This window comes from Anneissia japonica, unplaced genomic scaffold, assembly GCF_011630105.1.
Source record: "Anneissia japonica isolate Jap-2015-1 unplaced genomic scaffold, ASM1163010v1 scaffold284824_len513422_cov204, whole genome shotgun sequence".
NCBI classification, from domain to species: Eukaryota; Metazoa; Echinodermata; class Crinoidea; order Comatulida; family Comatulidae; genus Anneissia; species Anneissia japonica.
The window spans coordinates 481,738-500,181 of record NW_022732066.1 but is presented as its reverse complement, the minus strand read 5'-3'; the positions used below and the strand labels follow the sequence as shown (position 1 = coordinate 500,181).

Here is an 18,444-nt window from a genome sequence, read left to right as displayed (position 1 = left end):
GATAAATCAACTGCAAGTACATTCAGTACTCTCACTGATAAAAAAATCATAAAAAGAGCCCAAAAAGAAAATATCTCATGAAAATGTCAGTAGTACCATGGTATGTGTGTAGCCTAGTACATAATGTAGAAGAAGTAGGGCATTAGCCGAAATATTATGTTGATATACGTCTATAATCAGTATTTAGGTGGTTGAATGCATGTAGGAAATTGATACTTTACAAGGATATTAATTTTGGAAATATCGTAAATTGCATTCCATAAAGCACAAGAACTCTCATAGACCAAACCATTGATTGGCTAATGTTTAGTCACGTGCTTGTTTACAAAGTGCAAATACTTGCTGTGGAGAGACTTCACACCACCGAAAGCACACACGCGAGGAGAAAATAGCGACAATTTTGTGATCATGCAGATAACTGGTAATATTCAGGTAATTTCGTTCAGTGAGATTCAACAAAGATGACAATGAATGCATATACATTCTCTTTTTGTCTGTGGATTGGTCTTTCGCTTCAGGTGTTAAGCTATGCAGGTATGTACCATTGGTTTTTATTGTGAACAGTGGTGAAATGTGATGTTTTGTTAGCCCACTCAATGTGCACCTTACCCCCGCCTATCCGAACTGAAGGAGATGTGACCGTGAAGAGTCATTTTAAGAAAGTGAAATATCTGATGGAGGTTTGCTTAATTTAATTCTGATATAGGTTCAGACGATTATTGTATGATTTACCTATATGACGACATGTTTTTGAATTCGAATGGTTCCATAGAGATTTAATGTTGAACTTGATTTTACTTTTAAGATTGTTATCGTATGTAGCAGTGTAGGCCAGTTCTGGGTTGATGGAGTTGGAATTCGTCAACAATAATAAACATCAAGGCAGTTCAGTTGCATTGCATAGCCTAGCATTCCGTTCGTTGGCTTTCGGTATGCCTCGATATAATTTTGCTTTTTAAGTGCAAGTAAAGAACACATTACCCGGAATTGAGATTGTTGTATGATGGTTTTGACATTGACTTGTCCAACTGTTTTAAATTTAATTAACGAAAATTGAAGATGCATCTTCCCCAAATTAAATTAAAAATGCAAATAAATTCATGCTGAGATTGATGTAATGAACTTCCTCCTGATGAGACTTATTCAGCAAAGTAAAAGTACAATCTTACCAGGAGCAAGGAATAGACATGAGCCCAAACATTAAACTGTCATTGCTCCATCATCAAAACATAGGCAAATGGAAAACATTAAAAAGTATAACTGATTTAAAATTAACTTAACTAACAAAACTAAAAACTTAACTAAATTAAAAATCTTGATTTGAAATTAAATCAGAATTTTTGTACAGTAAAAAAGAAAGGTAAATTTGTAAAATCAAGGATGTTCAAAATATAAACAGAAAAACACAAATTTGAAAAAATTAAGAAAACAAATCAGTAGTTTGTGATCAAGTATTAGCTGTGTAATCAGAAGTGGTTGAGGATTGGTGAATTTGTACTGCAAGTTGTTCCTAATGTCTTAGAAATATTACAAAAGATGAATTTAAAAAGGTACTGTATTGGTTTTGGCCTTCCAATGTATCAAATGCCCATCACACCTATCACTTGATCTAACAAAATCATTAAAGGAAGAGGAACAGTAGCCATAAATAAGTGAATGCACCTTCAAAAAGAATGTTAAAAGCGAACATGACTTCAACAGAACATCCATTTTTTTGTTAGTAGGAGGAGGCACCCCAGCCGGCTGAATCTTTAAATCTGACGCCGACAGTGAAACATGGAAGTACCCTGGTAAAATGACTATACCAGTGTGTGTGGTCACCTAAAATCTTGTGAAAAAATTGTTTTTCCATTTTTGTTGTCATGTATTCTGTAGATGACTCTAAAATGTAGTATAACCATCAATGGCTAATTTATTAATTGGTAACTTGATGGATCATATAATTATTATATCTGTGTACTGTGTGGTAAATTTTAAATCTGCTTTGCTCATATATAGGATTTAAAGTACCGTAGTATGAATTACCAACTAGTTTTGCCATTGGCATTCATTGGTTATTTATTTTATATAAAATAAATAACCAATGAATGTTGTGTAAAGTACTGTATATTTATATTGGCTTGTTTTGTGGTAAATATCCCAGTTCCTGATCAGGATGGGGATCAGGAACATAATTTAGTTGGTGATGGTTGGTGTTCCTCAGATTTCATAAATTTTATGCAAATACAGACTTATAACATACTTTAATGGTAAATTTATATTATTTATATGAGCTGAAGACCTTTATTGTCAATCAACTTGCAATAACTTCCTTTAATTGGGGTAATCAGTATGAATTTATTGCTTCCTTTTAAACCAGGAGGGATCTAATTAAACCACAAAAGTAGAGTTCTACCATGAATAAAGAAGTCTCACTCAGTGCTTTACAATAGCCATCTCCCTACTGATACAAACAAATTTGTTTATTTTGTTAAGGTCAGATGGAGGTCAAGGTGTGTTAAAGTCCAAGATATTTCAATAAAACTGTAACTTAACTTGGTATTTTACTAACATAAGTAGAGTATTTACAAGACTACTTTACAGTAATTCTAGATGTAAACAATATATATTCCTTAATTTTGAATTTCTTATATTACTTTGGAACCTTTTTAAGTGTTAAGTAATATAATATCATTTTGACTACATACATTCCCCAATTATTCTCATTTTAAGTTATTTTAAATTGTGAAAATCTTAGTTTTTACCAGGATTTGAACCAAGAACTGTGAGACTAGAAGGCAATCCACAACTCTATTACGCATTATGCATAATAATTTATGCCAGCTCGCTACGTAAACTAATTATTCTTTATTATAAACTGAAGCCTACATGTACAGTATGTGAATGTGCAAGTCAATACTGATTGATTGGCTTGTAATATTAAGAAAAATTTCCAAAAGTTAATAAGAATTTGATAATTTGAAGCTAATAATTTATAGCACAAAAATCAGTGTGTGTATATTTATTGAATGAAGTAATACCAAGAGATTTTCAATAGGCTCTCCAAATTGATATGTTTTTTTTTTTTTTGGTAGTACAGTAATACATAAAGGTTTCTATTTGATTTAAACATAATCAACAGTTAATATAGAAACATATACTCTTAATTGAAATAATTTCATCTGGTGTGATAAGAAAAGAAAAGGAAGTTACAATCATAATATAATAATGTAGTAGCAATAATGCTAATAACCATTAATACTATATAATAATTATAATAATATTAACAATAGTAAAAAATATTTGTCATTTTAATGATATAATAATAATATTAACAACAATTACAATATTGATGATGATAATGATATTTTACAAAAATAATGATCAGGATAATTATTGTTATCTGAATTTTTAATGTTACAGTTTATAGAATACTGTCCATTTTTCCTCCTTTCTTGTTGACCTGAGATTGTTGTTACACTTTAGATTTGTAAAGATACACTGTAAAGAAAGCATTATTATGATGGTTTCCTTTGTATACCTCAAGGAATTGTGTGATACTTTGCAGATTCATATCTTGACTTGTGTCTTTACTCTGTTAATATGAAAGCTCCAATAATATCTGTAGGATCTCCTACTTTTGAGGGCTAGTGTAATTTTAAGTAGCAGAGAATATTAACAAAATGTTGTTGAACTTATTAATATTATTATCGGAGTTTAATAGGACTACTGATCAACCTCTTGTCTAGGGCTACTGATCAACCTCATGTCCACTATATAATATTCTGTTAGCATTCGTACTGTATGGTACAAGAAAGCAATAAGTTCTATGTTGATCAAGCAACATACTGGATATTCAACAAACATAATTTTTATAAATTAAATTAAAGTTAATTTTACATGTACAGTATATTGTAGTCAGTAGGTACTTTAATATATAAACTGCTATAGTGTGCTGTGGTAAGTTGAGTTTCACTGTTTTGTCATAGAAACAGGATGAAATTGTTCCAATGCCTATACTGTAATATAGAATTTGAAACATGCATATTAAAAAAAATATATACACAGAGAGTACTGTACAGTGTAGTATAATACTGTACTAAACAATTCAAGAAATCTTATCAATAATTTAATCTTACAAATCTTTCATTCAACTTTGTAGCATACAGGTACGGTATGAAGAGTGAGTTCTTGTGTTTATTGTAAGTCTGGCCGTTGTCTGAGTCATATCAGCCAGATAAATTTTAATTGATTGTTATCATGATAAGGTGTTGTTTTATACAGTATGAAATAATAACAAATCTAACGAGTTTAGAAACTGTAATTAATGTGAGAATAAAGTTCACAGTCTTAATCGATTTGGCACATGTTCAAGATACTGTACTTACTGTAGATGGGTAATCAGACTTTGGTAATGTTTTTACCATAAAAGAGAAATCTTGCATAGCATAGTGTACTTACTGTAAGCTAGGCCTATAAAAGTCTTATTTGATTTATCAACGTGATGTGGTATATACTGTACCAATCAAACATGAATTAATGTAAATATAGATGAAAAAATGTACTGATTTTTTAAAAGTAGAGTAGAGTTGTGGTTGTGAAGAAAACACTTGAAAGAACTGAACCCCAGACCCTGGAACGCAACATTTGAAAGTCAGGCTTCGGAGGAAAACATGTTTTTTGATATGTTGTACAACTGATTTTTTTTTTACTAGACACAAAATGGTGTTTGACGAAAAAAAAATGGGAATGATTAATGAGTATTGATACAGATTTTGAATATTTGAAAACTTGAGGAAAAGGGGGAGTAACCACTCTTTTTCCCACCCTTTCCCCCAGTTTTTAAATATTCAAAAATCTGTATCTTATTAACCGTTTCCGAGTTTTTTGTCAAACACCTTTTTTTGTGTCTTAGAAAAGTCAGTTGTACATTTTTTTTCTTTAACAACTGCTCACAACTTTGTCTTTCCAAGTCTGATGTTGGAAGTATCAAAATATTTTTTTATATTTTTATACAGTACCTTCATGGTCTGATCAAACAAGGTCAATTAGAAAAATCTGTGCAGCAAGCATGGCCGAATTCAGTTGCAAAAGTTTAACATTGAATGCATCGTGACATTAATTTAATAATGATGAGCCACATTTGTTTCATCAGCTTTTCAATGGTGTCATCTACATTAACATACATTTCAACCAAATAATTTTCTCTTGCATGTTCCCTTGTGACCCAAACACTTCTGTTACAGTGATGCAAGTAAATAAATAAATAAAAAATTAAAATAATAGTCAAATCAAGATTTTAGCTAACTACTATACTGGTTTTGATTCATTTTAAAAAATAAATGAATGTAGGAATTGTGATAGTCCACCAGTTTAGTTCCTTAACCTCCTTCAAACCATTCTCTGTTGCGGCACTCTTTTCAATATAGTGACACAATAAAGGCCTGTTTATACTTCAACGATAACGATAAAAAAGCTAAAAAGTGATTGTTCATATAGAAAAAAAAAATATTAAGAGAAGTTCTTACACTAGGACGATTCGATAACGATTTATCGTGTATACAATAACAAAATATTTTAACAAATCAAATCAGATGACGTCATAATCATGGAAAAACAATAAAATCATTGCTACTATGACGATTTTAATGTTTTTCCATGATTATGAAGTCATCTGATTTGATTTGTCAAAATATGTTGTTATCACATAAATGATAAATCGTTATCGAATCGTTTTAGTGTAAAAACTTCTTATTTCTTTTATTTTCTATATGAACATTTGCTTTTTAGCTTTTTTATCGTTATTGTTGAAGTATAAACAGGCCTTAATGCAATACTGATCGTAACTCATACTAATTTTACCCACCCTAAAAAAAGAATAGTTAATATTGACTTTTTACAATAACCTATTAAAAATTGGTATTGCAAACTAGACATTTTTCTAGAAATTATTAATATTAAAAAAATATAAGCAAATTTTGTCCATGATCATGTTATGATGTTTGTGTGTCAAAGTGTGTTGGTATACTGTAGCTATTAGGTTATATTCGCCTTCATAATTTAAACTGGTTTAATATTGATCCAATTGGCAACCTACTGTGCATAAGACTCATATTTCATCGTTAGAATATCATTTCATGTTTTATCGTTTGGTTAGGCTTCAGTTTAGTGTTACAAGACTACACTTGCAGGCTTTTAGGCCGGAAGCTAGTACAAGAGTACCAAGATGCGGCAGTAAAGAGCTTTTAAGATCAAATTAAATGCGTTCAGTATTCTCACTTGTGTATAAAAAAGGTTATGCATACGGCGCATTCCAACAATCAATGGGCGTGTCTAGAAATAAGTAATACACTCCTTTTTTTCTTTTTTTTAAAATAAGAACCATTAAAATTTTTCCCAGGCTCAGTGTTCTTATATATATTTTTGCCAATTTCAGGCTTAAAATGGTCTTATTTTCTTCTTTCAAAAATAGAAAACTATTAAATTGTAGTAGCAGTATATTACAGTATTGTAGGCCTACTGCATTACAGTATTTACATACCTGTAGTCACACCTACTGCACAGAATTTTTTTCTAGTTTAAAAAAAATAAAAACCTTATTTGACATTTTACCTCAGCCTCAATTTGTTCTTATTTTTTAAGCAATTTCAATCCCAGTGTTCTTATAAATGTGTTCTTTTAAAAAAAAAGTGTACTAAGCATGGCCTCACAGATAACCTAAGTGGAAGCAGTCATTAAGAAAATGTAGGTAAGCGGTAGCATTTACTACGAAGAATTGAGAATTCCGAACTAAGCAATGTGCATGCGCAGTTACCAAAGAACGTCTCCGACAAATCTATGTAAGACACAGTGAGCATTCCCTGGGGAATACTGGACAAATAGTGAGCATGAGCACTAAGTAAGTGACGTTGTCGAGTCTGCTGCATCCTCAAGAATATGTTTGGAAATAAGAGCCAGTCCTAGTTAAAGATGCTGCGGCGTTTTTCTTATAGGAGATATTTCTTGTTTACATTTAAAACAAGCAAGGATGAACATGGGCAGACCATTTTAATAGTATGCAATAACACCAGATATATTATATTATAGACCTATTGTACAGTAATTTAAAAAGTTGTCTGTACTTGCTTAGGCCCTATAAAAAATATTAGTTTATCACCCAAACTGGGCTGGAAAAGTGATGAGGGAGGGAGGCAGGCATTTTTTAAATTTATAATGTTTTTTATTTGCTAAAGCTAAATATCACCATTGGGTTGTTTGCTAGTGCATTGATATTGAAAGTAAAACATGATTTAGATAATACAAACAATATAAAAACTATTTAATAAAAAAAAATTTTTTTTTTTAAAGTCTTTAAAAATTTTTTTTTGCAGTACCATAGAAGACATACACTAATAATAGATATAACTAATAATTTTTTTTAGTGGGCCTTATATCCATCGCATGTATTTAATGAATAACACATTATTATTATTATTATCGGAAAACACATTAAAAAAATATAGGCCACCAAAATCCTCAGCTGTTAATTTTATTTGTTTAATAAAGAATTTTTAATCTCTTAAATCACTTGGATGAAATTTATCACTTAATTTAAATTCTTCAATTTTGAAATGTATTAAAAATGATCAAAATGGCATTTATTGCCATGAGTTTATTATGCTACCAACCATACATAAATATTAATAATGTCAACCTGACAATACTGTAGAAATACATTCCAAAGTTAGCGAACAAGAAGTGACCAGCGGATTTAACTACACACTAAAGAGGCAGTCTAGATATTTAATCATAGTTTATAAATTGACATTTATTCTAAATTACTACCAAATACAAACATCCTGAATGTTCTATTCTGTTATGGGATGTAATTCAACATTATTTCATACTGTTGACTCTTCGTAGCCTGAAATATTGTTGGAGACTGATGAATAGTGTAGTTGTTGTAAATTCAAGTTATCCATGTATCTACATAGTGAGAGATGAAGGCCAGCATAGTCATTAATTACAAGTGCACAACAGTGATTTTATGAGCATTTGCACACAACAGAGTATAAACATAACTGTGTTTGTTGTCCACTTACCATTAAGGAAATAAAAAGGTAATTCTTATATTATTTATCTGACCTTCGAATAGGTTTATGCTCATACAGTACAAAGATATGTTTAACATTCTGTTACACTTGTTACACAACATAAGTTGATCTCCATTCTGTACAGGATGGAAATTATACATCATTGAGCATGTCCGACATGGTCATTAAGTAAATAATAATAGTAAATACAGTATAATTAATAAATAATAAAAATAAACAAATTTTAAATAATATTAAAAGTAAATTAATATAAAATGTAATATTAAAGATTCTGGTATGTGAGTATAAATTACATTTTCAATCTGTTCAAATGCGTTTCAACATTCAAGTGCTGGTGCCTACAGTATACTGCGACTTCTATTTGCCTTTCTAATCAAATTTAAAGATTTTCGTTAGCTGCTTTCAGGCATACCTAATAATGAAATGAAATCCATGTCAAATACTTCTCAAATTCCAGGACAAATACTATACAACAAAATCAAGAATTGCAAGACCACAAGTTGAGGCATTGCATTTTCTTGTTTAGACCCCAAGTGACCTGGTACATGCTTATGGGTGGCAGTTAATTCGCTACACACATGTTTGCTATTATAATTTCTATTACAGACCAGTAGTCACAGAATAATTAATGGTAAAATAATTATTTGTAAAAGGAGTTGCATTTAAAAAAAAGTACTGATAGGCCTACTGTAGATGAGAATCAAAATGGTATATTTTATATCTGGCAGAGATAAACGAATTGGCTTTATAGTAAGTTTATAAAATTTTTTATGTCAGACCATGGTCAGAACATGAAAATTACAGTAGATAACTAGTCACTCCATAGAGCTAAGTGAATACCTCCACCTTGTGCCTGAATACAGTACGAACGATTTGCAGACCGTGTATAATGGGCAAAATCGTAGCATACCCTCAATGAAATAATGGAATTGCTTGTCGTATTCAGGCACATTATTTTCTTGAGTGCTGCAGAATGCCCTCAAGAAAATAATGGAATCATCTATCATATTCAGCCACATTGTTTTCTTAAGTTCTGCCTGAATATGTGAGGCGATTCCATTATTTATGGTCAAGGGTTAAAAAAAAAAAAAAAAATCAATTTTGTGACCTTGATCTTGTCTTTTTCTTCCAAATACTTAAAGGCAGACAGCATTGAATACATAACCTACTTGGCGGAGGTAAGGCCCAATAAAAAAAATTATTTATCACCCTCGCGCGCAGGTCTTTTATGGTACTAAAAAAAAAACAATTTTTGAAAAAAAAATGGGTTTTTTTTTGCAATTTTTTTTTGTTTGTTATTATTTTATTTATTAATTTTTTTCATTTATTTTATTAAATAGTTAGTAGATATTGTTTGTTTTATCTAAATCATGTTTTACTTTGAATAGCAATGCACCAGCAAACAACCCAAGGGTGATATTTGGCTTTAGCAAAATAAAAAATTAAAAAAAAAACCTCCCTCCCTCATCACTTTTCCTGCTCAGATAGGGTGATAAACTAATAATATTTTTTATAGAGCCTAATATACAGTATTATTTGGAAGTATGCCTGGCGTCAAATACCTTATGGTTGTCAGAATCACAGACCATATAGGGTCACAATGTCAGAAGTCTCTATTTCATCAAACAATTGAAAGTGTACTTTTTTCCGGAATATGCTGGGAAGGTAAACCGACTCATACATGGGGGAGTGGTAAACCAATGACAGCATGGCATAATCTGGCCCCCATGCCAAGAAAAGAATTGGCACTCCTGCCTGTCACTGAGCCCAAAGCTGGGGTTTCAAGTTTGTCTTTTATACCTTAATGCACTATTTTTATACCGCTTTATGCTTAGTTTTAATATTACTTTTTTGCGGACTGTTGTACAACCCAGCCCAAAGAGGTTTATCATTGGGGACAGTGTTTAAGTTGTTGCAAGAATATTAAAAATGTTTGATATTCCACCGTGCGACTTTTCCCGACAAAGACCTATCGCACTGTGTTTTAACTCACAAAGACCTGACGTGACAATATATTGCATTGGGATGCATTGTATGACGCTGTCTAAGTTGGCTTTAATCAGCTTGGGTTTCACATAAGCTTGACGTCATATACGCACATACTTTACGACACTACCTATTATGCAGATACAGTAAAGTACTGTACATTCTAAATTGACTATAGATTTAGTAACATTTTATCACTTTCAATCAAGGATCAAGTACTAAAGGATATTAAAGGATCAAAATTAATGACAGTACAACATGTTAGAGCCACTTTACAACATAAACTTGCTGTAATGGTAAGTGAGTTTAATCTGCACGTACAGTGTCGGACACATAATGAATATGCAATGGTGTACAATTCTGACAACAGAACTCTATTACCCATAATTGAAATAATCAATCAAATATCAGCAATTAAATCAAGGCATCATGCAGAGCAGACAGTTTGTTAATTCTCAAAATCGTGCACTTTGTTTTATAGGCATTAAATCAATAAATACATTATAATATCTTTTAGTTTTACTAATATATAAAATTTGCATTAAATAATATTATCTCGCTATAAAAAGGAACAACAAAAAGAAGTTTCTGTTGTCCCCCCCCCCTTTCAGTGCGATGCTTATAAAAAAATATTGGCGTGGCGCTTTCCATGCCTGTTTCCATGTTACCTATTTTAAGTATTCACGTAATTCAGTAGGCCTATCATATGTGCTATCATCATAAACAAAAATTTATAAAGAAATGCTTGTCTTCGCTCTGTTATTTATTCATTTAACACTGTATAAATAGTATTTAAAACCCTGTTTCATTACACAAAGGGTAATATTATATACTCTCAATTAAGCGCCATGGTGCATATTCGAGAGCAGCGCTTAACAAAAAAATATCAGGTTTGGTGTGGTGCTTATTCGAGAAATTTACAAATATATTGCGAGAAATTACATCTAAATTACAAATTGATTAATAAGATTAGAGTATGAAATGGAATAGAGAAATTTACAAAAATATTGCAAAAAATTACATCTTAAGCTAAAAATTGCAAGTTCAAAAAAAAATACAGATAAAAAATCCAGATAAGTAAATAAACAAACAAATGCAAAACAAGTAAATAATTAATAAAATTACATTAGAAAATCGGAATTGGTAAAATTTTTTATAAAAATATTGCGAATGACATCTTAAGCTAAGAGTTGTGAAAACAAAAACAAAAAAATTTAAAAAATAAATAAATAAAAAATAAATAAATAGAAATAAAAAAATAAATATGCAGACATACAAAAGGAGACAAAACACAGATCCAACACAAGCACATAAACAAGATTAGGGTTTCCATGCTCTTTAGCATCATGTTTGGTCTGTAGAATAATAAATATAAAAGATGGTTGTTAATTTTGGACCACAAAAAATGGTCTTTAATTAGAGGTGGTCTTTAATTGGAGAAGTCTTTAATTAGACTGTATACTGTAAATCACTGCATTCTACAGGCACAATGTGCAATTTCTTAATCATTACTGTTCTCTAGAGGTTTATCCAATCATTTTGCCAAAGACTACAGTAAATAATAATTGTGGCAAAGGCAAGCCAAACCACTCGTTGCTAATCCTGTATATATATATATATATATATATATACACGTATATATACTTCTAAAAGTCGTGTATCATGCATAGAAACGTTGACGCCTGCAAGGCTCTGGTTTTTTTAATCTATAGTATTTTACTGTATTGCACTAAACTGTAAACTGACGTTAGCTACGTTCACATCAAACCCGGATTTCGGTCCGGAGTCCTGAGAAAAGATTGTGAAAAATTGGTCCAGTGGTAAAGAATTTCTAATCCTGACTCCAGATCCGAACCGATGGATCTGAGAGCCATTTGTATCCTGAAATCATACGTTTTTTTTTTTCTTCGACCCATCAGCAACAAGCTTGGTTGGTTCGAACCAATCAAACGCATACGTACTTAACCCGAACAACTGTGTTCTGTGCGCAATGTGAACGCAGCGTTCAAAAAACGTAGCAACTCATGATTTTTTGTCCGGGCTTGATGTGAACGTAGCTTTATACTGTACATCTATACATCATGCTATGCTGTAATTTTCACCATTTCCAATGTTAAAACATTACTGTTTAACTTTGAAGGCTGATTTCTCAAATATTGTTTTTTTTATACAGCTGTATGTTTAAATGCTTGTAACATCTTAAGGAAATGTCGGATTTAAATGATTCTTTACCATTTTATAGCTCTCATTTTACTGTTGAATGTTGCATTAATAACTAAAAATTGATTTTTGCGACGAGTGACTGGTTTGGCTTGTCTTTGCCACAATTAATTGCTTGTAGCGTTCAACTTTTAAAGATGTGTTGCAAGTCATTATTTTGAAAGATCTGGAATGGACTGTTGCCACTATTCAATTTTCTATACATTTGAAGAGTGTTAATAATGTGTGAATATTCATTAAAACAAACCATTTCAGTTTATCTTTACTCCCAGAAGTCCAGATCAAGTCAGAATTGTTGTTCCCTGGGCCCGGGGAGCTTACTTGCATACCAACCAAATAGGGGGGTGCCGCGGCTACTTAAAGACATGAGACACTACAAAGTCCTTCCAAGTATTTTCAAGAAATGCTGCAACAATTCCCCCTTATACAGTATCCCACACTTGTGCTACCAAGTCCTTGGAAATATACCCCGTAAATACGGTACCTCCCCGTATAGAAGTATTTAAGAGTGAGGCCCCAGGGTCCATGGGTTTGTCCAACCACAGACCTGTGGTCCAACAGAGGGTCTTGAAGTCACACTGCAAAACATTGATATTGAATTCCAACCTGATCAGTGCTGTACACTCTACAGACAGTCATAATGACTCATACCTGTGATCAACTACGGTACAGTAAATCATAGCATGATCATAGATGGCTCTAAATATTTATTTATTTTTTTAAATTAACTTTTGAATCTATGATTTCACAAAAAGGAGGAGGAGGAGGCTAGGTGTGGGTTTGGGAGAGGCCAAGGTATAAAAATTAAAAGTAACTTTTTGTGATCCCTACCTCAAAAATATGTACCATAGTGTATGTCAGTAGTATAGGTCTATAGGCCTGTAGATTGTGATTAAAAATATATATTGTATTGAATGCATGACAAAATTTAAAATAAGAATCCTAATTGGATTGGAGATAGTTAGCGAACTTATTTTTATCTTTCTGTTAGATATTTAATTATTAAGCCAAACAGGTGCGGTTAGCAGTAGATGAATCATTCATTATAACAGCATGCCTGTTCATCAGCTAATGGAGTACAGTCATAGGTGTACCATTGTAATTTCGAGAAACAGAACCACAATAACAAGAGCCGGAAATTTAAAAAAATGTGGGGTTACTGTACTGTACAAATGTAGAGCTTAAATTTTCAAGTTGTTTTGACAGTCTTAGAAAAATTTGTTGCTCTCGTCTCCAAATATAAATTTAACATGTCTGTTGTTTGGGCTTTTAAAAACAAAGAGGAGGTTATGGCCTGTTTTCATCTTTTTTTTTTAAGAAAGATGGTTATCACATAGAGTAAACACATAGTCATATATGCCTCTCAGTTTGGCTTACATACTATAATACAAAGATGTTTGACTTTCAGCTGGATTCAATACGAAAATGCAAAAGGGTGAAACATTCTGGTGTTTTTTTTTAAATACTGAACCCAAATGAACTGACTAATGTATTACAATGTTAACAAAATAAATATCTCATTGTCATACAGTATTTATTGAATCAGGTTGATACAAGATATGTTAACCTAAACATATTAATTTAAAAAACTACATAAAGGATAAAAGAATTTCATAAAAATTATTGCTGCGAAGCAGCCAATTCATATTCTTGACAGTAATTTGACCTCTGAAAGGTCATTGTTTGTCAAAAAACAAGAGCCTAAGACAACTGAAAAGCGGAGTTTCCTTCTTTCGTTCTGCCGGGTAAAATCAATTACTTTAGGCGACGTTTGTATACTAACCAACACGTACTAACGTCCGCATGTCGCGCTAGCCTTATCCTACTCTAGGCCTAGACTAGCTAGGATGGTATAGGCCTAGCCTTGAAGGGACGAAGGTCCCAATGAAAAACAACGTCGCTCCTTGATAGCTAACATTGTCTATTTAACATCACAATACTTCATTATTTTGAATTGTACTCCACAAATCTCAGCCGATACCTCGTACAACTCGAGTAACGTCTCGTATCTATTGTTGTGACGTCGTGGCTCGCTGGCTCACACTTGCGATCTCGCACTTGTGATCAAATAACACGCTGGCTCGCACTTTAGCAACACTTTTTGGCAGTCAACTACCCCTAGAAAACCCGCCCTTGGAAACTTGCCCCTTAAAAAAATGTACACTTCCTAGACCATGCAGTCTTCAAAATAAAAATTGTAACCTTTGGTAATCAACTACATTTTCCACATACATTAGAAATTTTTGAAACGTTATTAAAAAAATACCTAAACCATAATTCACCACTATAGACACTTTTTGACAAAAATGAAAAATTACGACTTTGTTACCCAATGAGAAGTGTTCTAATATAGACAATGGGTCGTGTCTCATATTATTTGTTATATTTTTATTATTCATTATTTTCACTTGACGCGCATAAATAATTTTGTTCGACGAACATTTATATGCAATTGTACTTCGCAGCACTTCACTTGCAATTTGCAATTTCTAGTTAGAGTAGTGTATTATTTCTGGCCATTGACTTAATCAAGACTAAAAATAATTACCATATAATATAGTGTTGCTAGCTATACAGTAATAATAATGATAAGTTTGGTCTATTATATAGGTTGGCTGTTTTAGATTTTTTTTTATACATTCTTACTACCGGTAGATTATTATACAGCCATTGAATTTTATACTGCCAGCAGTGCCAAACCGGAAAACAATACATAGAGTGAATCGCAAGTGTTGAAGTGACATGAGCAAGGTGCTAATGAAAGGATCAGGTATCATGGGGATGCACTGTACTTGTACATGACTGAATACAAACCTAAAGTGCATCAATAATTCCTCATCAAATATTAATACACAATTACACAAGGTTTATTGATAAGAAGAAAATTGATACCAATTTTGAACATGAATAAAATGTACTGTATGTTCTGTGTTATGCAAAATCCAGATGCTATATACATAGTGCAGCTAATTGTTTTTGCTCATCAGGATTTGTATGCATGGTCCTTGTTTAAGAACATAGTCATAAGAAAGATCTTAGTGTAAAACATATTTTTAATTTTCATGTGGCAGACGTTGCAAAGAGAGAACTTTGGTATGACTTACATGTTTTAAGTTTCTCATCAAGGATTTTTTTTTGTTGGTACTACTGTATACCAGGCTCAAACCAAAGTTGATGTAAAGGGTAAAGGTTGTGGTGCCCATGCCCTCACTAATCAATAATAAAACTTATTGATTACAGGACTTTTTTCTTACCTTAGCATTTCATGGATTATTGGTACATGTTTTCAAACTGAGTGTTCGTGGAAGTTACACTTTCTCTACTTAGTTTATGAAAAAGAAAATTCTCTAATTTTCATAAAACCAGACTTTTTCGTGTGTTAGCATTTCATGGATTATTGTTCATGCTTTCAAACTGAGTGTCCATGGAATGTTACCCTTTCTCTACTTGTACTTGGTGACCAATTGGTGACCCAACTACACTTTAAAAAAAAAAAACAAGAACCAGTAAAATTTTGTCCAGGCTCAGTGTTCTTATTTTTTGGCCGATTTCAGGTTCAAAATGTTTTTATTTTGTTCTTATTTTACATAATTTTCAAACATAAAAAATTATTATTGTACTGCATTATACACTGTACTGGAATGTAGGTAAAAGGGGCCTTGGAAAAAATGGCCCCAGAAGAAAGGCCCTGGTAAAAATGGCCCCAAATGACAGGTATAGTTAAAGGAAAGTACACCTACTGTAGGCCTACAGTTTTGCATAGTCGCACCTACACATAAGGTACAGATATTTTTTGGTTTTTCTAGTTTTTAAAAATAAAAATCTCATTTGACGTTTTACTTCAGCCTCAATTTGTTCTTATTTTGTTCTTAATTTTTAAGCAAATTCAGCCTCAGTGTTCTTATAAAATGTGTTCTTATAAGAAAAAAAAAGTGTAATTCCGAAACCCCTCTATTCGAGACCAGTTATTCAAAGAACCAAGTAACAATCTTCAGTGTTTTATCACAAAGCTGAACCCTCTAATTGGAGATGGATTTCAAACTGGAAAGAGAACTGTATTTTGATTGAATAAATTACAGTAGTTAAAATGGTAATGTAGTACACTGGATATCTGTAATGTCACCATGTTCCCAGGTGTGAAACTAATTGTTCATTGACCAACTGTGTAGCCAGATAAATGAATGCAGTGACGAAAATTGACCATCATTTAAGGTCAGATCCTTTGACAGATATTGGTGACCCAGAAGAATTTTTAATTATTATTTATTTATTCAGGCATAATTAACATTTTTTGACAGTATGAAATGTCTGTACAAGCATATGAAGTACCAGCAGTGACTACAATTTTGAAGGATAAAATTAGGGGAAACTTCTCAAATTTTCCCACTCTGACTGAGAATCTTCTTGATGGCGATACAGTACCCTACGGAATGCTCTGGTGTAACAAGGATTTAGGCATATGAGTGAATTCGTTCTTCCAGCGTTTTTACTGCAAACTTTGCACTGCGTAGCTGTCCCAGACGCAATCGGAAACACTCACTGATTCGGTTGACCAATCAGCGTCGCCAAAGGAGTTGGCAATTACGTGTTAATATTTTTATGGAACCAGCCTTTAGTGAATTTGGTCCCTATGGTGAAAAAATGTAAATAAAAATCATAAATAAATAAATGACAGAATATAACAAACTTACTCATTACATACCAAATAGTTTAATAAGCAATTTTTTTTTCTTTGGACCTCTGCTGTTGTGATGTCAAAGTCGCATTATTAAGTTTTTATAAAAAAAACCTCATGTTTAATATTTCAAAATAAAAATTATATCCATGAACTTCATACATTTTGGTGAAATAATAACCCTTGGTGTTGGTGGAGTGGGAGGTGTTTGGTTGCATGTTCCAATCTTCCTTACAATGCCAGGACCTCTGTCAATCTTGCCTTTGGGGAGTAATAATAACCTGCAAAGGGTAAAGTATAAGTTGTCAGTTATTTCCTTTCATATGCTATCTCACCTGTAATCTTTACAGACATCTTAAGTAAGATTAGCCTGACCTCTGAGCCATGGAACAAATCCCTATTATCAAGATCATTGATCAAACATGATTTGTTGAGTGAAGTAGTCATGAAATTGGTTTTCATTTTATGGTATACATTATTATAGTAATTGTTTTATTCAAAGAAAATAGCAAACTAGGCTTCTCCCTTTCACCTACAATATGCTGCCTATTATGACAACCTCTCTACGTTCAATTATTTCTATTGATTTAGTTATTAAGGTTTCAAGCAATTACTTGGTAGACTGTTCTGACATTGCTAGTGGTCAATACATCATTGTAGAGGCATATTCATTTCAAATTGCCCAAAGTTTTTATTAACACCCACTTTTAAAGTGACAGTCTTCAGGTCTCAAAATCTTCACTTATCATTTGAGTGTTACTGTGTAAAATATATGATGCTACTTTAGAAGATTGATCATTTCAAATAATCAGAAAACGTTGATTTTAGTTCCTGTGATATTTAGAGGGACTGTTCCAAGGTCTATTTCATGCCTTAAAAATGTAAACATCCTTAGACTGCCACCCTGTGATTGGTTACCTTTTACTATATGTTTGCTGACTATTAGAATAATTTATGTAGAGTATTTGATTATCATGCATAAGTTCTGCATATGTCAGAAACAGATGTGGGAGTGGCAGCACAAACCATGTCTTCCAGTTTTGATTGTTAAACATTTTGATGTGGACAGATGAGATTGCCTCTTTAATGATTGTGTCATGCTACTGTACTTGGTTTCATATGAACGTGCATCTCTCCCTTTAAGTTCTCCAGTGGTCATCAGCATCTCTCCCTGTAAGTTTTTCAAGGGTCGTCATTATCCTAAGGCATCTAGATCTCCAGTTGAAATCCAGCATTTCAATTCTGACACATTTTTGGCAGAGGTCTTAAGTTGAATTTTAACTGACAAGATCAAGGGTTAGATAGTGTGTTTGTATCAAAATGATAGATTTTTAGAGGTTTGGCTTGCAGCATTCCTCTGTGTACTCATTTCGCATCAGATAAATAAAACGTTGTCAGTAGTAGTACAGTATGGCATCAATGATTTATCAACTGTTCATAGTTTGAATTATCATTTGAAGCTTAATATTTGAGTTCTGCTATATTTCTTTT

At 32.2% G+C, this 18,444-nt stretch overlaps 1 protein-coding gene across 1 annotated transcript in view; it reads left to right on the top strand.

Moving 5' to 3' along the window:
- The first annotated feature begins 364 nt into the window (after positions 1–364).
- LOC117115551 (chondroitin sulfate proteoglycan 4-like) overlaps positions 365–18,444 on the top strand; it is a 31,221-nt gene continuing 13,141 nt past the window's right edge. The window contains exon 1 of the mRNA XM_033259399.1: positions 365–534. Coding sequence (XP_033115290.1) covers positions 462–534 — 73 coding nt within the window. The 5' untranslated portion in view covers positions 365–461. The remainder of the gene's footprint in view (positions 535–18,444) is intronic.